This window comes from Ochotona princeps, chromosome X, assembly GCF_030435755.1.
Source record: "Ochotona princeps isolate mOchPri1 chromosome X, mOchPri1.hap1, whole genome shotgun sequence".
Lineage (NCBI taxonomy): Eukaryota > Metazoa > Chordata > Mammalia > Lagomorpha > Ochotonidae > Ochotona > Ochotona princeps.
The window spans coordinates 29,516,262-29,539,202 of NC_080865.1; the positions used below are offsets into that span (position 1 = coordinate 29,516,262).

Consider the following 22,941-nt stretch of genomic DNA (forward strand, 5'->3'; position numbering starts at 1 on the left):
ACTACCAGATCTGCTGCCATGTCTTCCCTGGTGGCCTCTGCCCCAGGTGACTGGACCTGCCTGGCAAAGGAACTTCCACAGCCCAAAGAAATCAGAGGCAAGAGACAGGAGGCAGGGATCCTTCATGCAAGCAGGGAGACACTAGAGAAAAAAGGATAACCAAAAATGTTTCAGAGTTTCTGGGAACAAGAGAAACAAATGCTGCCTTCATCTGGATGCCAAGCTAGAAAACAAATCAGCAGCATGGGACCTGCAGAACTGTTCTCCATAAGTCCAATACCAGTTCCAAGCCATTGTCGTAGGCAGTCAGCGTGCTCTGCCTAGAGGTCCCTCCACAGGACATCATCCCATGACTAAATATAGCCACAGGATCATCTCTAACACCTTCACATGTCCTACAAGGCCCTTGTCTTTCCCATCAATCTTGTCCTTTTCCCTTCTCCCTTCCAACTTGGAGCCCCCATCACACTAGGCTTCTTGGGTTTCCTCAAAGGCACCAGCTGGACAGAGCCTTTGCTCCTGGCAGCTCTTTCTGCCTGAGTTAAAATTGGAGACATTTGAAATGGTAGACCTATAATCTGTGGGGGAGAAATTATATGGCTGGATAGGACTGGGCAAGTCACATCATTTCCTTGACCTTCACTTCCTCGGATGTAGGGCAAAGACAAAAATAAACAATGATGGCTACCGGCATCACAGAATTAGAATGAAGAACCATGAGGAAAAACACCAGAAATTTCTCTAAAGGAATAAAATCAGTAGGAAAGAATCCCTGAGCCTTGGAATAGTATGCCTGTGAACTTAGAATAGACCAGCAGGTAATAGAAGCAGTTCAATTTAGAACCTAATCTAAGGGGCCACTACAGGAAGTCCCTCCGGGTAGAGACTGGGAGAATTTTTATTTTAACACACATTTGTGTCTGTGTGTTTCTCTTTATCACAAATATCAGTGTCCATGCATTTTCTATTAATGAAAAGCAAAATTTTCCTCCCATTTTATAAGTGAAAAGGTTCACAAGTGTTTACAAAGTACTTCTCACTGTGCACACATCAGCACCAATGAGGCTTTCCACACAAACACATCTTGCTTATGACAAACTACTATCCAACCAGCACATAATTAATTTTCCTGATATGGGTAGTGCTTTTTTACAATGTTCTCTTGATGCTTTAAATCAAATAGTCCATCATTACTAATTCATTAAGCATTCACATAGATGCTATTAATCATGATGAACTAATGTGGTATTAATGAGTAGGTTATTAATCTGCAATTACATGCAGATTTCCTAATATATTCACATTTCCCAAGTTTTTTGAAGAGGAAATCAAAGGAAAATGAAATGTGCAAATCTTTCATAGAACAAATTGAGGGGAGAATCCTCTTTGCCATGGGCAGGCGTTCAGCCTAGAAATGACAACATCATGTGGGATGCCTGCATCCCATATCAAAGTGCCTGGGTTCAAGTTCTGGCTGTTCCTCCAGCTTCCTACTTTGGCTCACCCTTGAAGCCAGCGGTATCATGTTACCTCTGGGATTTGGGACCCTGACACCCATATGGGAAACCCAGGTTGAATTCTTGGCTCCTGGCTTCAGTCTGGCACAGGCCCCTTTTGTGCTAGACATTTGGGAAGGGAATCAACAGATCGAAGAGCATGTTCTCTTGCTCCCTTCCTCTCAAAAAATGAATTAAAAAACTAAAGCCAAGGTGCGCTAAGGCAAAAGCATCAGGTACATTTCAGGGAGACTACTGAAAACACAGAAGCATGATGAATTTAGCAAAGCTGAGGATCCCAGATTCTGAGAAATATATTTTATATACTGTGTTTAATGCGATCTACAATATACATTTTTTTTCACATCTTAAAAATGAATCCAGCCCCCAGGCACGGTGGCCTAGAGGCTAAAGTCCTCGCCTTGAACATGCCAGGATCGCTTATGGGCACCAGTTCTAATCCCGGCAGTCCCGCTTCCCATCCAGCTCCCTGCTTGTGGCCTGGGAAAGCAGTCGAGTACAGCCCAAAGCCTTGGAACCCTGCACCTGTGTGGGAGACCTGGAGGAAGTTCTTGGCTCTTGGCTTCGGATCATTCCGGTCACTTGGGGAGTGAATTATTGGACGGAAGATCTTCCTGTCTGTCTCTCCTCCTCTCTGTGTATATATGACTTTGCAATAAAAATGAATAAATCTTTTAACAAAATAAATCCAGCCTGAAATTCTCTTCTAGGCACAGTCATGACTTAAGTGCCATCACCTGCCAATGAGTGAACCTGACCATGACCATTCTTAGAATAAGCACTTCAAATGAACTGGGTGCACGGCTGGTCAAACTACCATTTCAAATGGTTTCAGAAATATTTCACCATGACTCAATGATGAAACAAAACCTTACTGCACATCCAAAACTGTCATTTAAGAGTAAATTCCCCGAGATAACTGGAGAGTACTTTTCAATAAATGATGAACCGCAATTGCTTCTGTGAGAAATAGGACAACATGTTGTAGGAAATCAAAACACTGATGACCCACAGTGAAGATTTAGATACCTTGATCAGTAGTATTGACACTTGCCTTATTTTTAAGATTTATTCTTATTTACGTTGCAAAGTCAGATATACAGAGAGGAGGAGAGACAGAGACAAAGATCTTCCATCCATTGATTCACTCCCCAAGTGGCCACAACGGCCAGAGCTGAGCCAATCTGAAGCCGGCAGCCAGGAGCCACTTGCGGGTCTCCCACGCAGATACAGGGTCCCAAGGCTTTGGGCCGTCTTTGACTGCTTTCCTAGACCACCAGCAGGGGGTTGTATGGGAAGCTGGGCTGGTAGGATTAGAATCAGCACCCATATGGGATACCGGTGCATGCAAGGTGAGGACTTTAGCCACTGAGCTACTGCACCGGGCCCAACACTTGCCTTTTTAGTGGATACAAAGAATAATGCACGACACAAAATAAAAATCTAAGTAAGGCTAAAACAACTCATACGATCACAAAAATGCCATGTAAAAAAGCATTGTATAATAGTTCACTGTTTCTTAGCACATGTGAAATGAAGCATAGTATAGCTGACAATAGTTGTGATCCAATGAAATATGGTATTAATTTTATTAAGGTGGTGGAAAACTGTGTGGTGTTCGTGTGTCCTCTGGTTGAGTTTTAAATCAAATAAATATAGTAATATTGCACATACTGAAGGGCCACTACCTCAGAAGACTTGGTATTTTCATTTGGGGAAATAACAAACTTGTTGGGAATATTGAAGTCATGTTTAGATCTAATTCAAAGAAGTCAATATAAACAGTATTTTAAATAACTTCAAAAGCATTTTAAGGACAACTGAACCTGTAGGTGAGAGGAAATGTTTTCATTTCTGAATATTGGCTTTTCCATCCAAGTCCCAAGGGCAGAAATCCAAGCTAGGCCAAGCGGGGAGATGGGTGTGAGGCCCCTGGCAGCAGCCGCCTCCTGACATCCCGAGGCCCAGTGGGCCGCGCAGCCCTCAGACCTCAGCAGGAACCACAATTGCCTCCTTTCCTCACCCAGCGCCTCCCACAGATTCCCCACTGGACGTGTTCTATTCTGGCAATGGCCTGCAGCTTCCAATCCCAACTTCCTCTTCCGCATAGCTCAGAGATTCCAGACTGTCGCCAATGCCCCAGCATCAATTACAAGAACAGAATTTTTGGTCTTAATTTACTTCCATGGGTGTGTCTGCAGACCAATATACAACTCAGAAGGGAATGAAGTTTCTTTTCTTATATTCTTCTGGGTACTTGGCCAAAATACTCAGAGAAATTAATAAATGAGCTATGGCACATTCTTTCATGTCACCTAGCAAAGCATACTGCCTGTTCTTATATCACAAAATTCACAGAACCTTCTGCAATGCACACTGGCTCCAATTCTCAGTACTCTGGGCATCTCCTGGGGAAGAGGGGCACAGGCTGCATGCCAATCACATCAGCATCACTGAGCATTCATCCCAGGCATTTGGGATTCTGCCGAGCAGCCAGCACTGAGAAAGCACCAGTGCAGAACGGTCCTATCCAGTACAGAAGGCAGTGCCACACAAGGCTACTTGGGCACTAGTACTGTGACTGGCCTGGATGATAGAGTACTACCAGCCAACAAAACACAAATTTCAAAGGTTTCTAGCAAAGAAATAAATGAAAATGGCTTATGAATACATTTTGACATCAATTATATCCTGAAATGGCAGTATTTTTGATATGATACATCATTTCAATTGCTACTATTTCTAATATGGCCAGTAGAAAACAAAGATACATGTGACATGTAATTGTGACTCATCTTTCTATTGCACACTACTCTGAGCAGAAAAATGAGTCACAAACACAAGTCACACATAACTACCTTCTAGTGGTCACATTTTAAAAATAACAGCCAAAATTATATATCTTACAAGCCATTAGTCGTCTGAACATGGGTGAGTTACCTCTCTCTAAGTCTGTTTTCAGAGTTATAAAATGAAGATAATTCTACTTCCGTAGGTTTCAGAGCTTTTTCCAGGTACCAAGGGTCAAACAGCCTATATTCTAATTCTGGCTTCATCGCCTTCTGGCTCTACAACCTTGGACGGGGTACCTGCCAGATGCCTCCGTTCGATTATCTGCAAAATACAGGTAAATTAAATCTTACATCTTTCAGACATGTTGGAAGCTCAGTTGAGAGAGTTCAACACATGGCAACTGGGTATTATGAAATACTGTGACCTCTGCGAAGGACCTGGCCCTGTTAAGTTATTCCCCGGGTCATACACCCTTAATTTAATTATGGGAGAGTCTATTAATGACTCACTTCACAGTAGTAAAATGAGAATCTTGCCACATTACAAAGATGCTTGAGCCATCCACACCTTCGGTCAGAGTTGAAAAGTACTCAGAATTGAAAGTGAGAACACAGCTAAAACACTCTCATCCGGATATTTGAAAATGCAAGTATGATATTTTCAACTTAGTTCACCCTGACATTTTAGTCTGCAACCAACTCTCCAAATGTTTCAGGGCCTCCATTTCTCCATTAGCCCTCAACAAATGAGGAACAATGGGGAAACCTTCACCCACCTCTCCGAAGCACCAGAAGTCAGAGCCATCAGCTTCTGTTATGCAATCTGGGTGCCCTTGGAAACCGCTGCCCAAAAAATGCCCATATTCTTATCTCCATTATTACTCTACTCTCTGGCAAACAGTGGGAGAAACATGTGGCAACCTAGAGGCACTTCAGGAATGCTGAAGGCCACAGCAGCTCACATGAGTACGCCTTCAAACTGTTACCACCAAAGCCAGCTAGGGTTTTCCTTCTCTTTTCAACCTCCTAATTTAGGAAGTGAACCTTCAAAAACATGTAAGGGTGCTGAGCCACTGCACAGCAGAATATTCTTATACACACCAGCCATACAAAATGGGAGTTGGGTGTGGGTAGGCGGAGAAGTGTCACCATGGGTGTCTGTGTCTTTCTCAGGATGCACATATCCTGTGTCATTAGTCACGCCAGAGGACTTATTTTTAGCCCCAAGAATCTAAATTTAATAGACAATCTTCTAAAGTAAATGCTTCTTTCCTTCTACAATATTCAAAGCTAACTTGTAGGAAACTTCTCATAATGTGTTGCAATAGTTATGTCACAAAAATGCCCCCCTCGTCTACTCTCCCACTTCTTTTCTCAGTCAATATTCCCATTTCCCAGCATTTTCAGGCTTCTGCTCCACTTCTGAGAAATCTCTGTCCCCACAAGTCAAAAATCTCCCACCTCCAAGTGGGTATTTGGCTTATTCATTAAGACCTAACTTGAGGGCCCGGCACGGTGGCCTAGTGGCTAAAGTCCTCGCCTTGAATACCCAGGGATCCCATATGGGTGCCAGTTCTAATCCCAGCTCCACTTCCCATCCAGCTCCCTGCTTGTGGGAAAGCAGTCAAGGACGGCCCAAAGCCTTGGGTGCCTGCACTCACGAGGGAGACCTGGCAGAGGCTCCTGGCTCCTGGCTTTAGATTGGCTCTGCTCCAGCCATTGCAGTCACTTGGGGAGTGAATCATCAGACAGAAGATCTTCCTTTCCGTCTCTCCTTCTCTCTGTACATCTGGCTTTCCAATTAAAAATAAAACAAATCTTTAAAAACAATTAAAAAAAGACCCAACTTAAGATGCCAACACCGATATCAGCGTGTGTGGCTTTGAGAGTTGGCTCTTCTCCCAATTCCTGCTAATGTATACCCAGGAAGGCAGCAGGTGAAGGCTCCAGTGACTGGGTCACTACCACCCAGGTGGAAGATCCAGTCTGAGTTCCCAGCTTTGGTCTGGCACAGGCGCCAAAGCACTGCACACATTTGGAGGAATGCACCAGTGGATGGAAGCGCGTGCCCTTTCTTCCTCCATCTCCTCCCGTCTCTCAAATTAATAAAAACAATTTTTTTCATCTCTTAAATGGATTGCTACCTCCTTCAGCCATTCTGCTCTTAATATCCTTCCCCTAACAGCCCAACAGCTCACTCATGCCTCCCTTCTGACAAGGTGAATTTAGACTTGTTAATATGCTCATTACCCATGAGTCCAGACAGTGGATGATTCAAAGCTGTGGCATGACTAAACACATGGGTATGTACAATGATGAAGCCAAGCCAAAACACCTGAGTTGGCACATAAAGAGGCTAAAGGTAAATAAAACAATTTTATTTAAATGTAATCTTCCCTTGGAATCTCACTTTCAGAACTTCCGGAGTGGTTGACTTCCTGCAAATTCCCTTTCAAATTCAAGAAAGAGACTTTGTCTGCAAGACAACAACTAGCCTTTTCATACACGATGCAGCATGCATTATGAATAAATACTCTGCATTACATATAACTATTTTTCACAACTAGCACAGTTGGCAAATATTTTGAATTCTATCATAGCAAAGGCTACATTGGTAGTCTAAAATTGCTCCTCAGCTTTCTGAATTCACGATAAGCACATGGCAACACATAGTAATTTTACCTGGATATGTATTTATTCCACCGCACAGGCAATCTTATTTAGCCTGCACTTAATAAGTTCAAGGACTGGTATCAATATAAGTCTTCAAGCACAAATCTCCAGGTTCATCTTATATCCGTACAAGTACATAGTAACTGCTGGTAATATGTTCATTATCAAAGAAGTCTAGACAGTAGATTGTTCTAACGTTTGGAATGAGTAGGCTCATGGGGCTGTGTAAAAGCCAACTGCACTCAAAACACCTGAATGAGGATGTGTCAAGAGGTTGGTGCGAACTAATGATCTCTTCTTGAGTCCTACTATTGCAATCCTTTACATAAACAAGGGTTCTTGGTGCTTTTTCACTGCCCACCTCCCCGGGGCAATCTTTTGAACACAACATTTAAAAGTGCATACATGAGAAACATTAAGTTTGCAAAGGAAACAGGTATTCTGAAGCACAGTTAACAAAACAGCCATTATTGGATATTCGTAATATGTGCGCTAGCTAATTAGCTCATTATAAATAACAAGATATAAACAAGCACTGTAACTGTTTTCTTTATAATGAATAAATGCATGCAGTTTTGAAATAGTAATTCACAGAGAGGGCATTTCAAGAACCTGCAATATCTGCAACAAAATAGGAGGGAAAAAGTTTGGTTCCAACGAAAAGAGTTCCAGACACTGCTGCCCAGGACCAGCGGCCTGTCAGAGATGAGACACATTTCCTCCCGACAGTCCCCTGCTGGGTGGGCTGAGGAATATCTGTGGACCCACACCCAGCCTCAGGAGTTGTGGCCATTTGGGGAGTGAATCAGTGGATGGAAGAGCTCAGCGTCCCTTCTCCTGGATTCTTTAGTTCATGTAGTTGTTGAGACGAAGAACTAATTCCAAAGATAGCCCCATTTTCCAGAATCTTGAGAAAGAAAATCATTTCTCTATCTGAAGAAATAGTTCCAAACCACCAGTTGCTGCCGTTTTTGGATTTGGCAACTTCTTCCTCTTTTCCTGCACTCTATACAATGTGCTAATTACCCACATTCAAATAGCGTAGGCAAGTGGCAGAAAGAAACGTAACAAGAAAGTTTTCGAAGAAAAATATTTCCTGGGCCCCCATATGGTGGCCTAATGGCTAAAATCCTCGCCTTGAACACGCTGGGATCCCATATGGGCGCCGGTTCTAATCCCGGCAGCTCCACTTCCCATCCAGCTCCCTGCTTGTGGCCTGGGAAAGCAGTTGAGGACGGCCCAATGCATTGGGACCCTGCACCCGTGTGGGAGACCTGGAGGAAGTTCCTGGTTCCTGGCTTTGGATCGGCACAGCACCGGCCGTTGCGGCTCACTTGGGGAGTGAACCATCGGACAGAAGATCTTCCTCTCTGTATAACTGACTTTGCAATAAAAATAAAATAAATCTTTAAAAGTAAAAAAAGAAAAGTATTTCCTATTGCATTTTCGATGTCTTCACTGCAGGCTCCCATCTTCCTACGGCAGGCCTTGACACAAGCAGGACTGAGGATAATGCAAAATTGTTACTTCTTGTGTGGTCACATGAGAAAGAGGTAATGTGGTCTGTGGATAAAAGCAGTCTTTTCTGACTACCCGTAAGCAATGAAATTGGCATGTAAGCTTGAGACCATCATTAGAGCACAGCACATTAAACTGCTGCCTGTGGCACCCGCATCCCATATGGGCACCAGTTGGAGCCTCAGCAGCTAATGCACCTGGGAAAGAATCCAAGTGTGAGACCCGGAAGAAGCTGCTAGCTTCTGGCTTTCGCCTGGCCCAGCCCTGATGGTTGTGGCCATTTGGGGAGAGAACCAGAGGATGGATAATCTCAATTCCTCTGTCTCTGTCTCCCTCTGTAACTCTGCCTTTCAATAAATACATATGTCTTCCTTAAAAAAAAACAAAGTTTATTTTGATGCAAAAAATTTAAAATCGATGCATAATTTTCATAATTTACATTATCCACAAACTTTTTGAGGTTCCCTCAAAAGAGAACTCATTCAAAATAACAGGGGGCCAAATTTTCCCCAGCAATTAAAAGTCCACCACCACAAGCTCAGCTCTTGCACACCTCGCCTTTACTTGTAGTCCTCCTCTTGACATGACATTAGTTCCAAAGCACTTTATGAAGCAGGAGCACAGTTTAACTCATCGTTGTTTTATATCTTTGGTACAAGGAAAATGGTACAACTCACTATACTTCAATAACCTGAGCTTCCTGATTACCAAAGAACATTACAGCAGCTGAACTAAAATTTCCAGGTTTCTATTTGTTTTAAAGGATGATTTGGTCAGGATCATTTATTGGAAAAGAAAATAGAGTATACAGGGAACATGAGAGGTATTCAATTATGGGAACAGGGCCCGGCGGCGTGGCCAAGCCTAATGGCTAAAGTCCTCGCCTTGAAAGCCCCGGGATCCCATATGGACGCCGGTTCTAATCCCGGCAGCTCCACTTCCCATCCAGCTCCCTGCTTGTGGCCTGGGAAAGCAGTCGAGGACGGCCCAATGCATTGGGACCCTGCACCCGCGTGGGAGACCCGGAGGAGGTTCCTGGTTCCTGGCTTTGGATCGGCGCAGCACCGGCCTTTGCGGCTCACTTGGGGAGTGAATCATCGGATGGAAGATCTTCCTGTCTCTCCTCCACTCTGTATATCTGACTGTAATAAAATGAATAAATCTTTTAAAAAAAAACAATTATGAGAACAATTTGAATCTCAGCCAGCAGGTATTTACAAATAAATAACCAATACATGAGTCACTATCACCTTAATCTGTTCATTAATACACAGTCTCTGTTTCCTCTTCTTGTTCTGTTGAAGCTGTATTTTAAAATAACATACTTCATTTCCCTGCAAAATACTGGCAAAGATGGTTATTCCATAAGCGAGATGATCTGACACCCTCTGAGTCATCTGTCTCCTTCCTTGCCTGGGTTTCCTAAGTGCCCCTTGACTGAATTTCCATCTGCTCATTCATAAGCAATGCAAGTTGGGTCTTCCTCATACTCCCATGAAGACAAATTTGGGGATTTTTCTATGATGGGAATTCCAAGACAAACACATGACCACACGCTGCCTTTCTGTTCTGTTTTGTTTTCACTAAAAAGAAATGCTTCTTGGGGAAAACAAGAAATAATCTTATTTTCCAAGTAGAAATCTCAGTCTTATACACCATTGAAAGGACAAAAAATTTACAAAGCCAGGTTGCTGACTCCAACAGAGGGCAATTTTTCATCAGCCAGGTCTGTCAAATCCATTTTAGTTCACAAATTGGACAGCCGTATCTGTGTGTTCTCTATCAGCCATAAGAAAATAGTATTCTTTCAGCGAGTGGTATTGGGTTTTATTTTTAGATGTTCTCTCTTTTTATCAACACTGAGGAAAAATACCTTGACAGCATTCAATATTTTTTTAAAGTATATGATATTTATAAAGAATAAGAGCAGAATAAAACTTACAGCATGTGATAGACATTAAATCATGAACTTTAGAAGTATCTTGGAAACAAAACAGAGATGCATAAATATTTATTGAGGTTCTGCTATATATCAGGAACTGGAGCAAACAGTTTAAATAGGCAATATGCCTCAAACGTCACAAAGACACTAGAATACTGGTACTCCTGTCTCTATTTCACAGATAAAAAAACTGAGGTAGACGAGGTCAGTAACTGGCTCAAAGAACACAGTATAAATGAAAAGGAACCAGGATTCAAACCCAACTCTTAGGGCTTCAAAACTCATGCTCTTGGGTATTTACTATAAGGATAACATCGGCATTGGTTAGATGACTTATAGCATATCCTTAAAAAGTAGCCATGTCAAGTGAAGGCATAGATCGGCTTCTGTTGACACAAAACAAGGGGTACATGTCAAGTAAAATAAAGATTACAAAAAATGCATAACATCCCTTTTAAGATATAAATTTATATTCATACAAGGGACTTTCAAAAACCTGAAGGAAAGAATATTTAAAGATAAGTTTCCTAATCCATGAGTAGCTTCTTCATAATATGCACTTCCCAGCAATTTTTGAAGAGCCTGCAAATGCATGGGCTCCAAAAATGCACCAAAAAAACTATATTTTAATGCTGTTTTCTATGAACTTTTTGAAGCACTCATGTATATACTGGCTGGCACAGTGGCTCAGAAAGCTAATACTTCATGCTGTGTTGTCAGCATTCCATGTGGGCACCAGTTTATGCCCTGGCTGTTCCACTTTCCATCCAGTTCCCTGTATGTAGCCTGGGAAAACAGTGGAAGATGGTCCAAACCCTTGGGACCCTGTACCCACATACAAGACCTAAAAGAAGCTCCTGGCTCCTAGCTTTGGATCAGGTCTGGCACTTGCAGCCACTTGGGGCTAAATAAGTGGATGGAAGACCTTCTCTGTCTCTCCTCTTTCTATAAAATCTGTCTTTCAAAACAAAAATAAAATCTTTTTTTAAGATTTATTTATTTTTATTGGAAAGGCAGATATACAGCAAGGAGGAGAGACAGAGAGGAAGATCTTCCGTCCCATGGTTCACTCCCCAAGCGGCTGCAACGGCTGGAGCTGAGCCAATCCGAAGCCAGGAACCAGCTCTTCCAGGTCTCCCATGTGGGTGCAGGGTCCCAAGGCTTTGGGTCGTCCTCCACTGCTTTCCCAGGGCACAAGCAGGGAGCTGGATGGGAAGCAGGGCTGCCGGGATTAGAACTGGCACCCATATGGGATCCCGGCACGTTCAAGGCGAGGACTTTAGCCATTAGGCCACCCCACCAGGGGCCCTAAAAATAAATCTTTAAAACATACTTTTAAAATCTAGTTTTTAAGAAATAAATTATCAGTGCATTTGATATTTGAAAAGTTCTATATTATCAATATTTGATCATCTGAAACACAAAAAATATGTATGTGTAGCAATGTCTTTACACTTATACATTTTTCTAATTATATATGTAAATATGGATAAAATGGGAAAATACATGTTTGTAGATATGTAATATTAAAATAACACAATAAAGCAAATACAGCAACTAGGTAACAACTGAGGTATCCAGGTCCAGGGCACAATGGGAGTTCCTTATGCTATTCTTTCAACTCCGTTAACTTTAAATGTTTTCTTCTGAGACAACTGATGAACTAGCAGATATTTTCTATTTCAGACACACTTGGTACAAGATAACATCATTGGCAAAGAAGCCTGGGATAGTCCTTTGGCCTAGTGGTTTAAGATGCCTACCAAGGGCACCTTGTCCCATGGAGGTGAACCTGGATTTGATGCCTGGTACCAGTTTCTAATTCCAGCTCCCTGCTAGTGCAAGACACTGGCAGGCAGCAGTGATGGTTCCTGTAACTGGTTCTCAGGTCCAAGATCCACATAATCTACATCCAAGATTTAGAATCAGGTCTCAGTTCCCAGACTGGTCTGGTCCAGCGCTGGTCACCATAGTTAGCTGAGGTTTGAACCAGCCGATTTGAGCTCTTTCATGCTCACTCACTCTTTATCTCTACCATTCAAATATATTTTTAAAAGAAAGAAGTCTTACTCCACAATTTCCTCTGCTTAACACTTGAAGCAAGAGCATCCTGATTGCTTTGTTTTTCATTTACTGAACTTGTCACAGAAAGACCTGGAATTGGCGAAGTTTAGTCAGTCAGAGCATGAGTATACAGGGCAACTCCCACTCCTCTGCATGGAGCCAGCACATTCTGGAGAGCAGAACCTGACAAAACTAGCACCCCAAAACCACAGAACACTAAAAGTCGTAAGTACATAGAGGAACCTATGAAACAAAATACTAGCTTGTTCAATTCCAGCAGGGTCTTAGGAAATAAGACTTGCTAAACAGCCAAAAGGCATTTTTCTGAAGCAAAATCTTTTTTGTCAACTCAGAACAACAGAACACAATAAACAATAACTATTAGAAAATTTTAAAAACTTACATACTAGGAAAGAGCACTGGAGGTATTCTCACCAAAGCTAAGAAAATTACTCCGATTATGATTGTTATTATTCAGCACTGTTCTGGTGGCACCAGCCAACACACTTTTTAAACAGAGACAAAATTGTTTCTTAAATTTAGGAATCTATCTACAATATTCCAAAGAAGTCACTGAAAATTATTAATAAGACAAATTAATTATACCTAATACAAACATAAATGCTTTATTTTTATATTGGGCTCAGGAGTTAGCAAAACTTGGTCCATAAAGTGCATGGAAAAATATTTTAGAATCACTCTGTGGGCCATGTAGTCTCTGTAGCTGTTTTCCACTCTGCCCCTGTAACACAACAGCAGACATTGAAAATGCATAAATGAATGCATGAGCCTGTGTGCCAATCAAACTTCATTTACAAAACAGGCTGGGGTTAGATTTGGTCTACTGTTCACAGTTCGTTGATCCCTATGTTATAACACACACAAACAGAGCTGATGGGGAAAATGTGAAATGCATAAGAAACTATATGAAGATTAAAAAACAAATTTTCTGAGGAAATATTTGGCCATGTGCATCGAAAATTAAATTGCAAATATTCTTTCATTCCAACAGTCCCACATATGGAAACTTATCCTAAGGATATATCTAGATAGAGATACAAAATGTGCAAAGATGTTTATTACAACGTTATTTATAACATGAAAAGTTATCTACTGATGGAATCCAGATCTATGAAGAATGCATTGATTTTCAAACCAGGTTAGAGACTAGTATTATGAATCAGATAGTTTTTAAAATATGTGAGTGTGGATATGAAGTTATGCATTTGGACCTACAAATCAACAAAGCCTAGAAAGATATATAACCAATTAATTTGTCAACAGTTATTTCTAGGGGTGCATTTATGGGTGACTCTGTTTCTGTGTTTTGCCCCTTTTTTCCCCAACTTAAGTTTAAAATAAAATTTTTCATTTCTTAGGGGAAGCCAGGAGACCAAAACCTCTGTACTGCTCTATACAATGTATTCTCATTTCTGTGGATTTTGAAGGAGTCCATAGTTTTCAAAACACAACAGTGCTTTCACTTTCACATCCTCAGAAACATTTAGAAATTACACCAACTACTTCATGTCCCGAGTATGTCAATCTCATATTTGTAACTAATAAAGGGAGGACATCTATCAACAAATCTTGTATTTTCTTATCCTTCTACAATATTTTGTGTGTATGACTATGTATATACTACTGTTTGTTAAGAAAAAAACTCAAAGAGAAGTAGGAAATAGACAAAAACAGTAGAAGGAAGACCAACATGGATTGATGTCCTACAGGAAAACAAGTATTAGTAAACTAATTTCTGTGGTTCTATAGTAAAAGAAAACTGCATCTGTTGGGTTAGGAGAGAAAACTCTGATCCTCTTGCAAACTCTTTATCATAATTTACCAACATTAAGCTTGGATCTCCTAACTGAAAACACAAGTCCAGGTGACTTATACATAGCTGCAAGATGTCAGCATGTTTTTCTTTACTATTGACAATACATATCTAAATATTTCATCAATAGTTTCACTTATTATAAAGTATATATGTGTATATGTGAATTGGTGCATATTTAATTTTCACATTCCTTTGAAAAAAATCAAGATGACAGAGAAAATAATAGTTTTTTAAAAACTATCTGAAAGGCAGCGTTAGAGAGAGTGCAATCTTCCATATGCTGTTCACTCCCCAAATGGTTGCAATGGGTGGAGATAGGACAAGGCCAGGACAAGCACTTAGTGTATTTTCTGCTGCTTTTCAGACACACTAGCAGGTAACTGGATTGGAAGTGGAGCAGCCAGGACTCAAATCAGTGTTCATACAGGAAACTGGCATCATAGGTGGTAGCCTAACATGCTACAGCACAATGCCAATCCCAATTCTTACAACTTCTCAGGAATTTTTCTTACATGCTATGGGCATTACTCACAGATGTCAACAAGAAAAAAAGTACTACTTTTGCCTTCTCAGAACAATTACCTTATCTGGCTTTGAAATCTTCCTACTTCCCTTCTGAAATGGCTTTCCTCCAGTAGCTTAACAAAAAAACCATGAGACTTAGAGCAGGCATTTGGTGTATTTATTGAGATTCCTCATAGGACACTGTACATTCCAGATCAGAGTGCCTGGATTCAAGCCCTGATTCAGCTTCCAATTCCAGTTCCCTGTAGATGCCCACTCTGCAAGACAGCAGGTGATGGCTTGAGTACTTGGCTCCCAGTCACCCACATGGGAGACCTGAACTGAGTTGCTGGCTCTTGACTTCCTCCTGTGTGGGCATTGTAGAGAGAATAAACAGAAGAATATTCTCTCTCACTCACTTTTAAACAAATTAAATAAATAAAAATGTTTTTAAAATTAATTCTTAAACAACCTTTAAGCAACAGATATTTCCAGCCTGGGCGGAGGTGGGGAATGTGCGATCATACACAAATGTGTGCATGTATGGACACGTGAAGATTGTGTGAGCCAGTCACTGCAAGAGAAGCCATGGGAAGAAATTGCATCTCCCTAGAGCCAGCTCGGGAGTTAACAGGAACAGCATCACAACTACAGGCCATCCAGAGTTCTCAAAAGTGGTGTCAAAAGATGATCAGATGTTCAGTACATATGGTAAGCCTTGAAACTCCAGGAAACAACGAACAAAAACTGAGGTTTACACTGAACACAACAAGTAAGTATGTTGATTTACCATAATATTCACTCACTATTCCTTTGCTATCAGTCTCAATCAAATGCTATTTATCCTTCTGCAGTATAACTTAGTATTACCATCAAACACAAACCTAACAACCTACATCAATAGGTTTGCATTGAGATTTAAGTAGACCAAAATTTCACTAGCTACCCTTTGAATTTTAAAGTTCTTGGAGGGAAAGGTGAGGGTGGGGAGGGTGGCACAGTAGGCTAGTGCTTAAATCCTCACCTTGCATGGGCCAGGATCCCATTTGAGCACCGGTTAGAGTCCTGGCTGTTCTGCTTCCCATCCAGTTCCCTGCTTGTGGTCTGGGAAAGCAGCGGAGGACAGCCCAAAGCTTTGGGACCCTGAACCCACATGGGAGACCCGGAGGAAACTCCTGGCTCCTGGCTTCGAATCAGCTCACCTCTGACCATTGCAGCCATTTGGGAATGAACCAGATGGAAGATCTTTCTATCTCTGTAAATATGTCTTTCCAGTAAAAATAAATAAATCTTAAAAAAAAAACCTGGCTGCTAGATTTTGGTTAAAAAATTCTTAGAAATGAGTTAAAAGTGAACAGTCATGCCACAAATTCCAAACTACATATTTTTCCCAAATATTGCTCTCCACAAAGTAACACCATCCAAGTCCAGTGGAAACTTACCCTTCAACTTGAGGTCAACATTATGTCTCAGCCAAGGATAAACCCCATAGCTTGGCATGTCTTCAGGAATTGGATTATTGTTTATCCAGCCATCACAGGCGAACCGGAAGAAATTATCACAAGGATCCACAGACAGATTTACTTTACTCAAGATGGCAGCAGCTATTTAAAAAGAAAATCAGAGGATTAATGACAATCATTGAACATTGTGTACTGTTCTTCTCCAAATTAAACAACGATTTCATATCAAGCAGTTCCAAGACCTTGGCTTTTACATTTCCCCTCAAATGATTCTCTGAAAGCAGTTCATTCTATGAAATGGCTGCATTCAGAGTGACTTGAGTAAAGGTGGTGGGGCGGGGGAGGGGGATGTTATTGTTACTGACTTTGCACAACTGTCCCTAAACTCTGTAGACATGGCACAAGAATGCAGATGAGCATGCAGTAAATTGTTTACAAGTATGTGTGACCGTTCCATCCCTCTTGCCCTTTCGCTGACTTTACTACTCTTCTAATCAAGTAGGAGGGTCTACTTCCCCTAGCTTGAATCGCTACTGACCTTGTCTCAGTTGAAGCAAGAGAACTGGCAGAAGTGACTTTTTTTGAGTTTCAAAGCTAGCCTGAAGAGAGCATGCACTTTCCGGGTTGACTCCCTTTGCAGAGGCCTCCATGAAGGCAAGAGAGAACACTGGAGAGGCCCCAGCAGCACTCACCACAGCCCCCACTAGCTTTCTAGCTCAGCTGACCCTGCAACTGCGCACAGCCGCCTGCCAGAGCCTGCGCAGTGGCACTAGGGAAGCCATCCACCAAACCCACAAAATCAGGAGGGACCCTTGCAGTCGTTTTTGCTTCAGGCCTCTGAGGTTTGGGATAGTTTTGTTTCACAGCAAAGACATCCACATCGTCCATCTAAATATTTACAAGCTGCACCGCCAATATGCCTTCATGAAGACCTGGCAGCTCACGCACAGACGCTTGCACACCTGGGCATTCAATGCATCTTTCACTGGGATGAAGCCATCTAGCAGGGAATTCTGGGGTACAGAAGAGAGATTTCCCCACCTGACTCCACAAACTCCTTGAAGGGGAAGAGGCATGGCTAGAGGATGGCCAAAGTGGGGTGCTCTAAAATGGCACATGAAAGTCTCGAGGCAAAACTACTTAGATAAATTAACAGAAATACTCAGTACACTGATGTAACCTTTGCTCCCTCTTCCATAAGGCCACCTACAATTTTACATGGAATAGAGTCCTTAAGGTAGAAGACCGGTATATAACTATATATCCATGAGTTTAAAATATAATCTTTCATTACAAAATGAGAAGCTCCAAAAATTCCTATTAAACTACAACTGTCTTCCAAACACCATACAATTGCTGCATACCACTCGAACTAACACAATTACATGCATCAAATGATTTTTTTTAAAAAGGTAGCCAGTGTTTTAATGATACTGGAACGATGACATCCTGGGCTATTTTCATACTGTAATTAATGCCAAAACACATTTATGTTTAAAGCAATGAAAACCCAATAAACTTCGGCAATATATGAATGAATTGCCTCCAAAAACTACAACCTCCACAAATTTGGACATACATTTTTTACACTTTGGTCACACATGTAGTTCATCCAGGCTTAAAAATAACCTCACATATGTGTCTGTCCTAAACTCTCTACTAAAATTCCAGAATGGGTTTAGTACTCCTTTAAGTAAATAATACACAAGCACCCTCATTTATATAGTACTTCAACCCCCCTACACACAAACACACACACAAACACACTTTCAAGCCCTTCCTCAAAAAAAAAAAAGCAGGCAAAAATGGTTTCATTAATTTCAAATTGGTTGATTTTTTTGTTTTCCACAACCAATTCACTTGTCTCATTACTTTCCTATCTACTGCTAGTATTTTATTACTAATATTTAAGATGGAGATAGGTGAGGACATGCAAAAACCATGCTTCCAGGTCATGTTTGTGGTTAGTGCATCAGCTACAGAACGCCTTGGCTATGTGACACCTCGGGGACAGGGACCAACAAGCCCCCATCACACACAATATTTACAGTCACACAGCAGAGCTCTCACCTGCAGTTTTACTCACACAAGCACATTGCTTTCTGGCCTCCTTCCCAAACGTCCCCCACCCCCAGCCCTCACATCTATCCTCCGCCACCTCCTCCATTTTCTCGCAGGTTTCTAGGCAATCTGCAAGATCAGCTCTGACCTCCAGCCTGATACAAAGGTGGGCGATCCATCACTCACACTGAATTTGGAAAGGAGCCCGCTGAGAAAACACCAGCTTTGGTGCATAATTCATCATTCCCCATTCATAGCCAGGCATGGAGCTGCACTTTCTGCAGGAAAGCATGCCTTTAAATTGCAAGGGACCCAAGCTGTCAAGATACCAAAATGCCTTTCCCCTACTGAGCTCCGTGGAGGAAACCAGAGTCTTGAAGTAATGAAAGAAATACAAGGATGAGAGAAAGCTGTGACCGCTCAGGCTCCATGCTCTCCACTCACTGCATGAAGGGGTAACCGTTCTGCAGTCTGAGGCTGGTTTATGCTAGTCACATATACTAACCTGGCTTCTCAGATTGATCAGGGCTCAAAGGAGAGGATATTGTTCATGCTGCTAATGATAATACATTCACTAGCACCGACCTTTCCTGTTTGCAAGGAATGTTGCATTGTCACAAATTCGAGCCAGACCCCTTGAGTTTGAATAGCTGCAACAGCTTACCTCTCTCGTCTGTTTCCTCATCTGTAAAATGGAAATAATAGCACCCTATAGGATTTTCATGCAAATTATATAAGTAAATACATGTAAAACTGCCTATAGCTGTGTCAAACACACTGCCATAAAAATACAGGATGTCTGGGCCAGTGTGGTGACTCAACAGACTAGTCCTCCACCTGCAAGCACTGGAATCTCATGCGGGCAATAATTCTATTCCCAGCTGCTCCACTTCCCATCCAGCTCCCCGTTTGTGGCCTGGGAAAGCAGTAGAAGATGGTCCAAAGCCTTGGGACCCTGCATCTGCACATGAGATGCGTAAGAGGCTCTTGGCTCCTGGCTTCAGATTGGCTCAGCTCTGGCCATTGAAGCCACTTGGAGTGAGAACCAGCAGACGGAAGATTTTTCTGTCCTCTCTATAAATTTGTCTTTCCAATGAAAGTAAATAAACAGTAAAAAGTAAAATAAATTCAGGATGTTCCCTGAAATTCAAATTTCAGATAAGCAGCTAATTAGCAACAAAAGTCTCGCCTTGCACTCACTGGGATCCCACATGGATGCCAGTTCCCATCCCAGTGGCCCTACTTCCCATCCAGCTCTCTGTGGCCTGGGAAAGCAGCAGAGAATAGCTCAAAGCCTTGGGACCCTGCACCTGCGTGGGAGACCTGGAAAAAGTTCCTGGCTCCTGGCTTCAGATCAGCACAGCTCTGACCATTGCGGCCACTTGGGGAGTGAAACAGCAGACAGAAGATCTTTCTCTCTGCCTCTCCTTCTCTATGTGTATCTGACTTTCCAATAAATAAATAAATAATCTAAACAAAAAGCATGTAACAAATATTGCATGGGACATACTTATACCAAAAAAGTAGGTGTGTCTCTGCAATTCCAAGTTCACTGAGTGTACCATATGTACTTAGCCCAATCTGTGAGTCATAAACATGTATATTTGCCATTACAATCCCATCAACAGTTCTCTGAAACACTGAGGCTGCATGCCTCTGAGCTCCTAGGCATGGAGATCTCGGAAAGTGAGGCCTATGCCACAGATTGTTTGCTAGCCTAGCACCACCTGCAGGTGGCCCCATGCTGAAGCAAGGCATTAATATCCCTACAGGGGAACAATTGCATATTCTCACAAGCGGAAGCAAATCTAGATCAGCCTCACAGCACTTGAACTCTGGTTTGTCTTCAAAAGAATGGAGTTCAGTGCTGGTCTTCAAGTTACAACACTTTCTGGGCGTGGGCTTAAGGATCTAGCATTGTACACCTGAATTACTACTGAGATCATCATTATTTCACTCTCCCCACTCATGGAACAAGTAAAGCATGTCATTGTCATTTTACAGATGGTCAAACTGAGGTTAGAGTGGTTATGGATTTCACAGAAGATCGTGTGGCTTGTTAGTGTGCAGGCTGTGGCTTAAACTCAGCCAGCCTGCCTGCTCTTGCCCACTGGCATTAGTATGGCCTTTCCTTATTCTATCTTATTTTTTTGTGTGGCTCTTTTAAAAAGGGATGGGGATGGAAGAACATGTAGCACAGGAAGGAAGCAGAGCTATGAAGAGGAGGCGCTGGCACCTGCTCACACATGGTGCAGAAGGCCATCAAACACTTCCATCCTCTGAGCTGCGCACGCACACCCCCACTTGCACACACACTCTTCTTAAAGGCCCTGACTTGGCCACAGCTTGCCTGCCAGGTGCACTCAACTGCTGCCCCACAGACCCCAACAGAAGCTCATGTTACACTGAAGAGGGTCGTGTCCTAGATGAGCTTCTCATTATGGAAACAGCAAGATCAATATTTCCTTGTCCAACAATAGAAAACCAGTCACCAAGTGAAAATCACAAACAAGCTGGTCAGGCCAGACACATTAGCTGGCAAACAGTGACATCATCAAACCTACATTTGCAACTTCTATTCTTGAATTATGATTTGTAATAAAGAAACACAATTCATGACCATACATGGCCCACACATTCAAAAGAGTTGCCTGAACCCAAACTGAAAGCTTGTCAGCTCAAGAATTTCAATTTCACACACACTTGCAAGAATCCGTACCACAGCAAATGCACCAGGTGACAGGACATCGAAACAGAGTCCACTGATAGGCTCACCTGGTCCTCTCCCAACTAGACACTCACCATAGCTTGAGCCAGGACCAGAGAGCCTGGGAATTCTCAAACCAGTACAGAAAAAAGGATCGTTCTCATAGGGTGCCAAGACAGTGAGAGAGTGGGTAAGATGCAGCTAGGGATGTCCTCAACTGATGTCCAAGCACCCTGAGTTCAAACCCAGGCTCCACTTCCAATTCCTGCTTCTCTTCATGTGTACCCTGAGAGGCAGCAGGGGATGGCCCAAGTACTTGGGTTCCTGCCACTCGTGGCTCAGTTGGGTTGAGTTCCTGGCTTCAGCCTTGTCTAGCCCTCGTTATTACAGGCATCTGGAGAGTGAACCAGCAGACAGGGGAATCACTTTCTGCCTTTCCAACTAAATAAATAAAAACTTTGTAAAAGAGCTGAAATTGTTCTCCAGTCATTAAACTCTGGTAGGTATAGGGTTATAATAAAAGAACAAAGGATCCAGGCTGAAGACAGATGGATGGCGGGACCCATGACACCAAGGAAAACAAAAGAGAGGGGACCAACAGGGATTTGAAGTTCACCTCTGCCACCCACGCAGGTTATGACCATGCACAAGCTACTCAGCCTCTGTCAGTGGGGCTGGGATAATATCGACATCATAAGGTTTTTTTTTTTTATTAATAAAGGTTCTTATGAAGGTATTGGGAGATGCTATCTGTAAGTCATTTAACACATTGCCTGATTTTATACATACATATCACTTTAGAATGAGAAAATGCTGATAAGATAATCTAAACTGCTACTTTCAAACAAAGCCTTAGAATTCACCATCTCTCTCTCCTAGGACTTTCTAATCTCAATAAATGTCACCATTAGGGCTGCTACAGTGGTGCGGGAAGCTAAACCTCTGCCTGTGGTGCTGGCATTGTATATGGGTGCCAGTTCAAGTCCTGGCTGCTCCACTTCTGATCCCGCTCCCTTCCTGTGGCCTGGGAAAGCAGCAGAGGCTGGCTCCAGGTCTTCTCTTTCTATACCCATGTGAGCAACCTGGAAGAAGCTCCAGGCTCCTGGCTTTGGATCAGCTCAGCTCTGGCCGTTGTGGCCATTTGGGGAGTGAACCATCAGACAGAAGATTCTCTCTGTGTAACCCTTCCTTTCAAATAAAAATAAATAAATCTTTTTTTAATTCCAACTGTAATCTTTTAGTTACTGCCAACAGCCAGCCACTGCCCCGAATCTAAGCATCATGCTCAAGTCTTGGTTTTTTCCCATGACCCTGATCTAATCCTTCAGTAAGCCCTCTATCTCCTTCCCCTCCTCCACACACTGTCTCACCATCTCTTGAGCTCAAGACACTCTCCTGGCTCACATGGTGTACTGACGTCACCTCCTGGGTGAGCAGCCTTCTCTCAGTCTTGCTCCTTACACCACGTCCGCAGCCAGGAAGTACCCCACCCCTCCCCAGCTCTCTATGTGGAGATCTTTCCAAATGCCCAGAGCCTTGCAGAGGCTCTGGAGCACAATTAAGCACAATTAAGCACAATTAAGTACACGTGGCACCTGGCCCTCCACTGACCTCCTATCACTCGCACTCTGTCCCTTCCCTCCCAAGCTTCAGCCTTTGCCCTGGCTGTTCCCACTGACCACCACCCTCTCACGCCCACCTGGGAAGCTGCTGCCTCAGTCTTCACTTTCAGACTGACCGAGACCCTCCTCGCCGCCCACTCATAGATGCACAGGTCAAAACCACAGACCAGAACATACACAAGACTGCTTAACTTCAATCAGAATCTGCAGCTGGCTGAGCCTCAGGGTGGCCAATGGTCTT

General features: G+C 42.6%; 1 protein-coding gene across 1 annotated transcript in view; it reads right to left on the bottom strand.

Moving 5' to 3' along the window:
* The window catches only part of PHEX (phosphate regulating endopeptidase X-linked), a 208,117-nt gene that overhangs the window by 178,590 nt on the left and 6,586 nt on the right, over positions 1–22,941 (bottom strand). Inside the window, exon 3 of the mRNA XM_004587814.3 lies at positions 16,290–16,451. Coding sequence (XP_004587871.2) covers positions 16,290–16,451 — 162 coding nt within the window. The remainder of the gene's footprint in view (positions 1–16,289; positions 16,452–22,941) is intronic.